Consider the following 12,897-nt stretch of genomic DNA (forward strand, 5'->3'; position numbering starts at 1 on the left):
GTTGGAGTCCCTTTCACATCTGATATAACTATTTCAATTTTAAAACAGGGGCTTAGAAAACTGTATATATATATATATATATATATATATATATATATATATATATATATATATATATATATATATATATATATATATATATGTATATGCACACACACACACACAACAGGGTTCATGAAAAGAATGCCCTATTCCCTCCTCCTACATTTTATGAGCATAGTTCTTGGGCTGGATTACACAGTTGTTTATTAGATTTTGTGGTGTTCTATCAGTTTATTAAGTAAATAACTGTAAGGGTTACATGCTTCAGACCAAGCAGGCTGCTGATGACACTTCATTTAAATTACGTAAAAAAGAGATATATTTCTGAATTCCTTCTGCTTTCATCAGATTGCTACAGCTTGTTAGTAAGCCTTCTCCCAACTGTGTGTGACTGTGCCTGTGTATGCTGCATTACGGTGATCAGATGACACAAGGGTTTAAGGCCAACAGATTAACTTTGTCCTATCAGCGTCTGCTGCTTACTTGTAACACAGAGAGTGAGAAGGCTGAATCAGATCTGGGAGTAGTGGATAGTTACTAGTCATGGCACTCAAACTACTATGCTTTCTCTTTGCCACTGGGCTGGTGGCATATTATTTTTATTTACCTATTCCAGATAATATTGAAGAAAAATGGAAAGTTGTATTATTAGATGCCACTTTTAGAAGCCTTGGACATATGGTGAGTTAAAAAAAAAATCTAATATATTTTCTAATTTTTGTACATGCATTGATTTAATTTTTATGCACTGATTTATTTTTTATGCATTGATTTCATTTTTTAAGCTTTTGGTTTTAAAGCAAATAAGAAAACTGTTAGAGGAATTAGTCACTTTATGGAAACACTGAATAGGGGGTGCTTAAATATTAATTACGTTTAAGCTTTTTACATTTTAAGCACTGACTGTGACTGCTCAGTTTAATGAATATATCCTGCGTAACTTAAGTTTAAACGTTTTTTGCACATTTAAATAACCAAGTAAAGTACTTCAAGTAAATAAATTTTTTACTTTTTTTAAGTCTGTATGTTTGGATAGAGAGTTTTATAGCAAGCTGCAGGTAGCTTACAGTGTGCATAATACAGTACACACCTTAAGCAAACAAGTAGATTAATCTTTCATTTCTTTTCAATAAACAAGGATATATTTTTAAATAAAGTTACGTTATTATTTGTTTTAAATATTAGCCAAATACTTTATTTACAAACTAGAACACAGAAATACTTCAGTTTGCAAAAATGTGTAATTTAACAATTAGATATTTGGAATATAATACATTTTGCATAGCATTCTACTGTATTGTATTCATATAATATCGGCTCTACTGAAAAACACTCTCATAAATGGTTACCTGGCTATTTTGATTCCCCATTTTTACATGATTTGAGTAATTACATGAAACCCCAAAAAATTGTTTTGTGATTGAGTTAGAGCAAGCAATTTTTATAAAGTTTTCAGTTTACTTCTATCATCAAATTTCTTCATTTACATGGTATTCTTTGTTTAAGAGATGCAAAGGTAGATGTCTGGATCACTAAATGACAGGAAATAGTGCTGCCATTTAGTGCTCTTGCAAATGTATAGCATGCAGCCATATAGTGCTCTAGACATGATGTGCACACTACTGCTTTTGAACAAAAGATTCCAAGATAAGAAATACAATGTGGTATATGAAGTAAATTAGAAAGTTGTTTAAAATTGTATTCTCTATCTGAATCATGAAAGAAACCTTTTGGGTTTCATATCCCTTTAAGCAAAAAAAGGATATTCTTACTATTAAATTTGCAAAATGAAGTACAAAGTTTTGTAGCAAACCATGTGTACAATGTACACAACACAGTACACACCTTCTTATGTAACAATATGGAATGCAGTGAACGGATTAATTTTAGATTCTGTTTCCCAAATAAATTGGAATTTCTTTTCTATTACCAATTATTACTATTTAAATTTTTTTTAGCAAAATCTCACACAAAACCCCCCCAAAAAAAACTAAATCTGGAACACTGTGGAAATACTTCAGTCTGCAAAATGTAAATAAGCTTGTTTGAATTTATTGTTGATCTCCTTACAAAATGTCTAATTTGCAATGAAATATATTTTGTATTACATTTTAATGTATTAGTCATGTAATGTCTATACATAAAAAAAATCACTCTTGTGAATGTTTTTTTTCACATAATCTGAAATTGTTGATGTCCCTATATACAGTATATATATATATATATATATATATATATATATATATATATATATATATAGTTAAAGAGACAGTAAACATGTTACAATATTTTGTAAAATAACAGATGCATTTTGAATGACCTTGTCTTCTACAACCACAACTTGTATATTCAGATGATCCAATCTATACTTGTTACTGCAGAAGACACAATTAACCACAGTCATTTTGTTAGTATAATCTTAATTTCTTTGCTGTTTTTCAGTTTTTATGCTTATCATCTCAACAGAAGTCAGTTATGGGTAGACATTTTGCAGGATTATGATTGTAAAGTCTGTTATGTACTGCTTTAGTTTTTAGAGCTAGAACACCCACACATTTGGTTTTCTTCCACAATAACATTCATATCCACAGGGAAATTGCAAATCATAAAATGTTTAAAGTAACCCCTAAATATCTTTCATACAATATATATATATATATATCTGTTTGTCGGTCAAACCAGCTCAAAGAAAAAAGACTTGGATTAATGGTATGGCGAAGAGAAACCTCTGACAAAAATATCACATGTCAGAGCCTGCACAGGAGGTATCGGTTATTAATTATCTTACAAAAAAAGAAAAGGGAATTGACAGAAAAAAGATAAAGAGTACAGAAAAGAAAAGGATTCCTTAGCCAGCACTTCTCATATAAAACACCATACAATTATATCAGACTTGTAATAACCAGCACTCACACTGAACCACACCCAAAAAAGCAAAGAATTGAAATACACTCAATTGATGCAATGAAGTGAACAATTTATTGAATAAACAAATATATTATACAAATATATACTGCTAACCACAGTGATTAAAAACATAAGCCATGGCCATGGCAATAAAAATCAACAGCTTATATGATGCTAAATTAGTCACAATAATATTGCATATTTAAAGCTTAAAGGGATATGTGATATAATTTATCCACAAATTTACCCTTAAAAATGCGGTATAAAATATCCACAGTAAATGCTATGCGCAACAAATAGAGACTGTATTCAATTAGCAAAAAAAGCACTGGAGGTATAGTCAGTCCATCAATAATATGTAACCATGATTCTCAAATGCCGTATGCAGTGCAGTCAGTACTTCAGTAAAAAGTTCAATAACCAACAACTGTGAACAAAGCAAGCAGGGAAGCAGCAGTAAGCGTTTAAGCTGTAGCAAGATGTAGAATTAAATGCAATCCAGCATGATGTTCAATGCAATGTTAGCGCTTCAACAGTTTGAAAAAGATGCAGTTGTTAGTCACAGTATGCGTAATAACAGCAGAGGTTAAGCATGTAACATGTTAATGCTCAGCGGCATGCAGTGATGAAATAAACTGAAGATATGTAGTAACCAACATTAAGCCGGCATAGATTTTATAGGTGACAAGATATCTTGTAAGGAGACAGTACTGTAAATGCATATATATAGCGGTGAATCAATATTTGAGGCGATGTCCTACAGAGAGATATACTCTCATCTAAGGGGCCTTCCGTTCATTTTTACCACTCCACCATGCGTGACACTTATCTCCAATGTGCGATGCTGACAGACTGTGCAAAATCCTCCAGTTACTGTTCGGTAACTTCTACCCGGCCATGTCTTGTAACAGCAATCTCCTCCTTTACTCTGGCGGCCTTTCCCGAGTCATGTGCAAACACTCACATAGGCTATGAAGAATGGAATAATTAATAAAGCTGAATTTAACTTTATGAATATTAAAAATCCGCGAACAGCAACTTTTTATACCATACCAAAACTCCACCACCGGGAAGACCCATTATTTCCGGACAGGGTAGCCTGGGTGAGAATGTATCCAAATACATCGATTACTGCTTACAGCCCTTTCTGTAAACCTTGCCCTCCTATATAAAGGATACAGGGGATGTTTTGAAAAAACTAGATGGTCTAGCAATTGAGAACAATACCATTTTGGTAGCGATTGATGTACAATCATTATATTCTTAGATTCCCCACAAACAAGGTCTAAACTAAAAGCCTGTGAACATTACCTTGAACAGAGAGGACCTAAATATAAAAACCATACAAAATTTGTCTTGGAACTCTTGGACTTTGTCCTTAACAATAATTATTTCATTTTTGATGAGAAATTTTATTGTCAAATTTTAGGAACAGCAATGAGGGCCAGTTGTGCCCCATCATATGCATGCCTATACTTGGGCAAATGAGAGGCCGATTGCGTACTGGATATTGCATCACAATATGAGGAAAAACTGAAATTATGGGTGCGTTTCATTGATGACGTGCTGGTCCTATGGAATGGCACTGAAGAAGAACTGAGGGAATTTGTTGAAAAACTTAATAACAACAATTTAAATTTAAAGTTTACCTATAACTACAGCTCCACCAGCATAACATTCCTGGATTTACTCATTTCATCCAGGAATGGTGTGCTGGAAATGGAGGTTCATAGAAAAGATACTTCAGCTAACACTATATAGCTTCACTATATTGAAGCTATAAAATCTATGCCAGCTTAATGTTGATCACTGCATATCTTCAGTTTATTTCATCACTGCATGCCGCTGAGCATTAACATGTTACATGCTTAACCTCTGCTGTTATTACGCATACTGTGACTAACAACTGCATCTTTTTCAAACTGTTGAAGCGCTAACATTGCATTGAACATCATGCTGGATTGCATTTAATTTTACATCTTGCTACAGCTTAAACGCTTACTGCTGCTTCCCTGCTTGCTTTGTTCACAGTTGTTGGTTATTGAGCTTTTAACTGAAGTACTGACTGCACTGCATACGGCATTTAAGAATCATGGTTACATATTATTGATGGACTGACTATACCTCCGGGGCTTTTTTTGCTAATTGAATACAGTCTCTATTTGTTGCACATAGCATTTACTGTGGATATTTTATACCGCATTTTTTAGGGGTAATTTTGTGGATAAATTGTATCACATATCCCTTTAAGCTTTAAATATGCAATATTATTGTGACTAATTTAGCATCATATAAGCTGTTGACTTTTATTGCCATGGCCATGGCTTATGTTTTTAATCACTGTGGTTAGCAGTATATATTTGTATAATATATTTGTTTAGTCAATAAATTGTTCACTTCATTGCATCAATTGAGTGTATTTCAATTCTTTGCTTTTTTGGGTGTGGTTCAGTGTGAGTGCTGGTTATTACAAGTCTGATATAATTGTATGGTGTTTTATATGAGAAGTGCTGGCTAAGGAATCCTTTTCTTTTCTGTACTCTTTATCTTTTTTCTGTCATTTCCCTTTTCTTTTTTGTGATATATATATATATATATATATATATATATATATATATATATATATATATATTCTCTTGATATCCTTTCTTGAGAAGCATATATAGATGCCACATTTGATTGGCTCACCCATGTGCATTGCTATTTCTTCAACAAAGGATATCTAAAGAATTAAGCAAATTAGACAATAGAAGCAAAATGGAATGCTGTTTAAAATTGTATTATCTATCTGAATCCAAAAGAAAAACATTGGATTTAATAACCCTTTAATGTTTTGTTTTAAAAGTAAATAAAATCTTATTATGTGTGTAGTAGTGGTGATTCTGATCGTTATTTATTTTGCATGTTTACTAAGATGTTCTGCTGAAGGAAAAAAGGAAACATTGAGACAGTTTTGCATAAAGATAAAGGGTCAAATACTATGTGTGTGATAGATAAACATAAGTGATTATGCTGTGTCAAAGTTTGAACTTTGGAAAAAAGTACAAACTCTTCTAAATCAGAGCATAAAATAATTTTCTGACCCAGCACTTTGAAAATGTGGGTTTGTAAATAAAGCAGGTTTTGACACTGATTTTGTATTGTGTACCATGCAAATCTTTGCTTTGATAATTATTTTTGATGGATCATGCAATTTAAATTTTTACATATGAAATGTAGATTTTCTGTCACTTTTGAATGCTTTTAAAACCTTGATTTTGCAATGCAGGGCTTTGTTGCTGTTAGTTTAATGTCATAGATAAAGTCCCACTTGTAAGCCACAGAGAACTGCTTGCCCAAGCATGAAATATCTGTGTACCTATCAGCAGCAGCAGTTACACAGCTGTGTAGATCACTAGCTGCATTGCTTGTGTTTCAAGTGAGACTTTAGCTGGGTGTTTAAAACTTTTGCTGGACTTAACCACATAGGGCTCAATATTCCAAACACTGGCGGACTGGGGAATTTGCCCCTGTCTGCTCAGCTTCTCCTCTGGCGGGGAGCAATCCGCTGCCTGCATTTACTATTGCACACAAGCTCTCCTTTGTGCTCATGTGCAAGCCACTCCCTGCCTGCACACAGCCAATCATGTATGGCAGGAGCTGTCAATCTCCCCGGTCGGAAGACACCATGAAGATAGAAATTCTCCACCTAAGAGGTGGAGAACAGGGCTAGGAAGGAGCAGTGATACATTTTGTACAAACCTGCATTCAAAGTGGAGAAAAGGGCTAGATAAATCTAGCCCATAGAGTTCAATTTTCAGTGGTACAAAAATGACATGTGCTAACTAATGAATGCATGCAATTTTAACCCTACACTGTCCTTTTAAAGAGACATTCAACTCAAATGAGATATTTATAATTCAGATGATGTGCAATTTTTAAAATACTTTCCAATTTACTAAAGCAAGAGAGGCACAAAGCGCGTTAGTCATGTTGCTAATGTATGTTGCCCATTTATAAAATATTAAGCTTTCAACTTATGATTGATACACTTCAGTTTTTATTTTGCTATGTAATATTAGTGATTAGCTTGGTGTTCAGCAAGTGACATTCTCTGTCAATCAAACGTAACATATGTTAGCAGGTGCATTTATTTCTACCGTATTGAACAACCAAAGGTTTATTCATAAAGCTAGTTTGTGATATCTGTATCCTTCATAGTGGAACTCGTTCTATGGCTTTGAAGTGTATTATTATGGCTTACATGGACTTACCCCTAAGATAGCATATATAGCAACCACTGGAATTTATAGGTTTTAAACTTTAAAGGAACAATGCTGTATAATAATTATTTCCCCTAATGGTGCTCCAAATGACTTGTTATACCTATGCAGAATATAAAATTATGTTTAATTGTTCCTCTATATTTATTTCTATATTCAAAATAATTCTCATTAAAACTATCGCCTAGGAGATGCCTATATAAATGGTCTGAGCCTGCAATAAAGCAGACCATTAATGTTATTTATGTTAGCTATTGAAATGCTAATTAAGGATATGGTTTGAATAAGCACAACCAGCTATTTCACATAAAAAAAAATCTATCTTTCCTCATACCCCACTAGAAGATGATATCAGTGCTACTGCCTTAGTTTTTCTACAGATAAAACATTTGTTTTTCATATTTTCAGTAAAGGTGGGGATACAACAGGAAAAGCAATTATTTAAAATAAGAAATAAAGGTAGTGGGACCATTTACAAACAATTAAATACATACCAGAAGGTAAAATGAACCATTGCAAGATTATTAAAGGGGATATTATTTTAGAGTACAATGTCCCTTTAACCTTTATTTAATGGTAGGCTCACAGTCCCTAAACCTCAGTGGCTTGTACCACAAAGAATGCTAATAACTGTCCCACTAACATTCTATGAGCAGACCACAAAGGGAGTCTGTTTGACATGTCTATAGCCATAACAAGCCAATCAGTGTTGCCATTCTTGCCTATGTCCCTCTTGGAACACCAGGATCACAGGAACCACACCATTACAGTGTCTAAGGCTTACTTGTGGGGCATACTGACTACTAGCCACCCCAACCAAGCTGAAGAGCAAATTAAAACTACCTGCTAGTGCTAATAACAAAGAACATTTTCATCTCAACTAGACTCAGTGGAACCTGCAATAAAGAAAAACAAGCTGCAGAAAAAGTAGTAGTCACAATAAAGTGAATATGGCAGGAAGAGCTGAGCTACTGTAAAAATGAAAAGCTTCCTCAACTGCTGGTCCTATTATAAAATACCTGGCACCCTACACAGGCCACTCTCATAGGCCCTGCCCAGACAGAACTAAAAGGAAAAAGATTTTTGGTGGAGCCAATCCATATCAGAATTTATAAAGCTGTTTTGAGATATGTTAAATCTGTTTACTGGATTCATGTGTTCTCTAGCAACCCATATACAGTATATATATATATATATATATATATATATATATATATATATATATATATACACACACACACTCACTGGCCACTTTATTAGGTACACCTGTTCGATTGTTTGGTAACACAAATTGCTAATCAGCCAATCACATGGCAGCAACTCAATGCATTTAGGCATCTAGACGTGGTGAAGACGACTTGCTAAAGTTCAAAGCGAGCATCAGAATGGGGAAGAAAGGGGATTTAAGTGACTTTGAATGTGGCATGGTTGTTGGTGTGAGTATTTCAAAAACTGCTGATCTACTGGGATTTTCACAACCATCTCTAGGGTTTACAGAGAATGGTCCAAAAAAGAGAAAATATCCAGTAAGCAGCAGTTGTGTGGACGACAATGCCTTGTTGATGTCAGAAGTTAGAGGAGAATGGGCAGACTGGTTTGAGATAATAGAAAGGCAACAGTAAGTCAAATAACCATTCGTTACCACCAAGGTATGCAGAATACCATCTCTGTTCACAAAACACGTCGAACCTTGAAGCAGGTGGGCTACAGCAGCAGAAGACTACACTGATTGCCACTCCTGTCAGCTAATAACAGGAAACTGAGGCTACAATTCACACAGGCTCACCAAAATTGATCAATAGAAGATGTGAAAAATGTTGCCTGGTCTGATGAGTCTCGATTTCAGCTGCAACATTCAGATGGTAGGGTCAGAATTTGACGTAAACAACATGAAAGCATGGATCCATCCTGCCTTGTATCGACAGTTCAGGCTGGTGGTGGTGTAATGGTGTGGGGATTATTTTCTTGGCACACTTTGGGCCCCTTAGTACCAATTGAGCATTGTTTAAATGCCACAGCCTACCAGAGTATTGTTGTTGACCATGTCCATCCCTTTATGACTACAGTGTACCCATCTTCTGATAATAATGCACCATGTCACAAAGCTCAAATCATCTCAAACTGGTTTCTTGAAGATGCAAATGAGTTCACTGTACTCCAATGTCCTCCACAGTCACCAGATCTCAATCCAATAGAGCACCTTTGGGATGTGGTGAAATGGGAGATTCGCATCATGGATGTGCAGCCGACAAATCTGCAGCAACTGCGTGATGATATCATGTCAATATGGACAAAAATCTCTGAGGAATGTTTCCAACACCTTGTTGAATCTATGCCACAAAGTATTAAGGCAGGGGGTCCAACCCGGCACTAGCAAGGTGTACCTAATAAAGTGGCCGGTGTATATAAATATATATATATATATATATATATATATACTTGCAGAGATAGGTGCACTCTCATGAACAGGAGACTAGTTGCCAGGGTGCTGAATACAGGTTATGATATAGGTGATAGAAAACAGCACTCACTGGTCTTGAGCAAAGCAAAAAATAACTTTAATAAGTGACGTTTCGGGTATTCACTAACCCGTATGACAAGCTAATGCCATGTGTATGCCTGCAGCAGTGCCACCAGTGATACAGTGCACCCTGTAAGGCAGCAAGAGCGCTTGCCTATCTACCTAGAAATAGACAGACCAGGTAATCAGGAATCTGATAGGATAGAGAGGGTGCGCCTCTTGGGCCATCAACCTATGGAATGTCTAATCACATGCAACGTAGATCCTGTGTACCCCTACCTGAACAGTGTCAGAAGGAACGTGGAAAAGGGGCATAATTGATCAGGGAAGAGGGCACTAAGTGCGAGCTGCAAAATAATTAAATAAGTAATTCACCGGGATGCAAAATGGGGAACAAACTAAAAACAGTCCAACAGGGGTAAAAAGCAATAAAAGCAACAAAGCAATCCTAGTGGTGGGAGACAAATATCCCCAATATAATATACACATAAGGCCATGTATGTAACTAAACCCCACAGACATAGACCCCCAAGACAGTCAGAAAAAAACAAGTGTATCAGTCTATCCATAACCTGCGTGAGTAACATATGAAAACTGTGTCTGATAGGCTAAGAGGGACACGCCTCCTGTAACAACCAGCAAATGTCCTTATTGGCACTAGAGCCCATGAAATAAATAAGTGCCTATGCGCAAGGGATAACGTAAAGGGAGCGGCTGTGTAGGGAAATCTCAGTAAGGAAATGGTCAGCTATGTAAAACATGCCACGGCATTGTTAAGGTACCCCTGTAAACCTAAACACTACAGTGTGGAGGTAGACAAGTAGTGGGAAGTCAAAAAAATTTGAGGGGCGGGATGTACATGCCCACAGTATGTAGGCAACTGGGAATACTAAATCAAAGAGGCACCCCGATTAATGTCTATACCCATCACAGTAACAGCGGGGGGTATGCAAACAATAGGTATATAAAGGGGAAACAGAGGAGCTAGCCATACAGAGCACAATATCAATATAGCAGGGCATACATAGACACAGGCTGATACTAACAAGGGGACACAGAGGTTAACATCACAGTTAGTTGCACAGTGCATAAAGATACAGAGTTAGTCCATAGTCATATAAATGTGTGGCTATCCAGGTATGTGTAACATCCCAATCCCATTTATTGACATGACGCGGGAAAAATATGCTTTTCGATGGTGGTACCCAAGAGCCACAGGCGTGACTGGTGGATAATGTTTCTACAAAAAAACAATGCCAATCATTGCCCATGTTCAATCCTCTGGGGTGGATCGTATCCAATTTGTAAATCCACTCTGCTTCTCTAAGTAACAAAAATTTCTCTCTGTCCCCACCCCTTCTCAGGGGGGTATGTGATCGATGAGCATAAACCTAAGGTCCTTAACAGTGTGCCCTTGCTCCATGAAATGTCTCGCAACCGGTTGGTCACTTTTACCTTTATCGATTGCTGCCCTGTGGTTAGCCATTTGTTTTTTTATATCATCACAGGTCTTACCTATGTAGAAGAGCCCACAGATGCAGCTCAGCATATAAATGACGAACTTGGTGATGCAAGTCAGGTGATGTTTTATCATAAAGCGTTTGTTATTGTGGAGGTGTCGGAACTGACTCCCTTGGAGCATAGAATTACATGTGGTACAGCTCAGGCATTTGCATGATCCTAGTTAGGAATCGTAATCCAATTTATATAGGTCTGTTTTGGAGTTACACGTACGATGTTGGACATATATCTTTGGCACTGCATATATTTAAGAATGCTTATGCGTTACATATTAGCTCTTATACGACATTCCATTTGTGTATTAGATAAATTGCTGTAACATAGTTGTGTATATATTTTGTCTTTATTGTGTACATTGTCCACTCCATATATGGGACACATTTCCTATATATATTTATGTATATTGTTGTATGTATTCATGTATATTTATTGATTTATGTTTTTTTGAACAAGTGTTGGTTGCCTTGGCAACCGTTTTGGCACAATTTTTGCTCACTGGGGGAGGGCCTTAGAGGGTATAAATGTTTGTTATTCACTATTGGATTGTTGGTCTGATGAAGGGGATCTGTCCCCAAAACAGCACTTATTAAAGCAATATTTTTTCTTTACTCAAGACCAGTGAGTGCTGTCTTCTATCACACACACACACATATTATATATATATATATATATATATATATATATATATATATATATATATATATATATATATATACAGGGAGTGCAGAATTATTAGGCAAGTTGTATTTTTGTATTTTTGAGGATTAATTTTATTATTGAACAACAACCATGTTCTCAATGAACCCAAAAAACTTATTAATATCAAAGCTGAATAATTTTGGAAGTAGTTTTTAGTTTGTTTTTAGTTATAGCTATTTTAGGGGGATATCTGTGTGTGCAGGTGACTATTGCTGTGCATAATTATTAGGCAACTTAGCAAAAAACAAATATATACCCATTTCAATTATTTATTTTTACCAGTGAAACCAATATAACATCTCAACATTCACAAATATACATTTCTGACATTCAAAAACAAAACAAAAACAAATCAGTGACCAATATAGCCACCTTTCTTTGCAAGGACACTCAAAAGCCTGCCATCCATGGATTCTGTCAGTGTTTTGATCTGTTCACCATCAACATTGCGTGCAGCAGCAACCACAGCCTCCCAGACACTGTTCAGAGAGGTGTACTGTTTTCCCTCCTTGTAAATCTCACATTTGATGATGGACCACAGGTTCTCAATGGGGTTCAGATCAGGTGAACAAGGAGGCCATGTCATTAGATTTTCTTCTTTTATACCCTTTCTTGCCAGCCACGCTGTGGAGTACTTGGACGCGTGTGATGGAGCATTGTCCTGCATGAAAATCATGTTTTTCTTGAAGGATGCAGACTTCTTCCTGTACCACTGCTTGAAGAAGGTGTCTTCCAGAAACTGGCAGTAGGACTGGGAGTTGAGCTTGACTCCATCCTCAACCCGAAAAGGCCCCACAAGCTCATCTTTGATGATACCAGCCCAAACCAGTACTCCACCTCCACCTTGCTGGCGTCTGAGTCGGACTGGAGCTCTCTGCCCTTTACCAATCCAGCCACGGGCCCATCCATCTGGCCCATCAAGACTCACTCTCATTTCATCAGTCC

General features: G+C 36.1%; 1 protein-coding gene across 1 annotated transcript in view; it reads left to right on the plus strand.

The window, feature by feature from the left end:
• The first annotated feature begins 302 nt into the window (after positions 1-302).
• Positions 303-12,897, plus strand: part of AADAC (arylacetamide deacetylase) — a 56,962-nt gene continuing 44,367 nt past the window's right edge. The window contains exon 1 of the mRNA XM_053710044.1: positions 303-723. Within this exon, the coding sequence (XP_053566019.1) occupies positions 586-723 (138 nt within the window). The 5' untranslated portion in view covers positions 303-585. The remainder of the gene's footprint in view (positions 724-12,897) is intronic.

Source organism: Bombina bombina, chromosome 4 (assembly GCF_027579735.1).
Source record: "Bombina bombina isolate aBomBom1 chromosome 4, aBomBom1.pri, whole genome shotgun sequence".
Taxonomy (NCBI): Eukaryota; Metazoa; Chordata; class Amphibia; order Anura; family Bombinatoridae; genus Bombina; species Bombina bombina.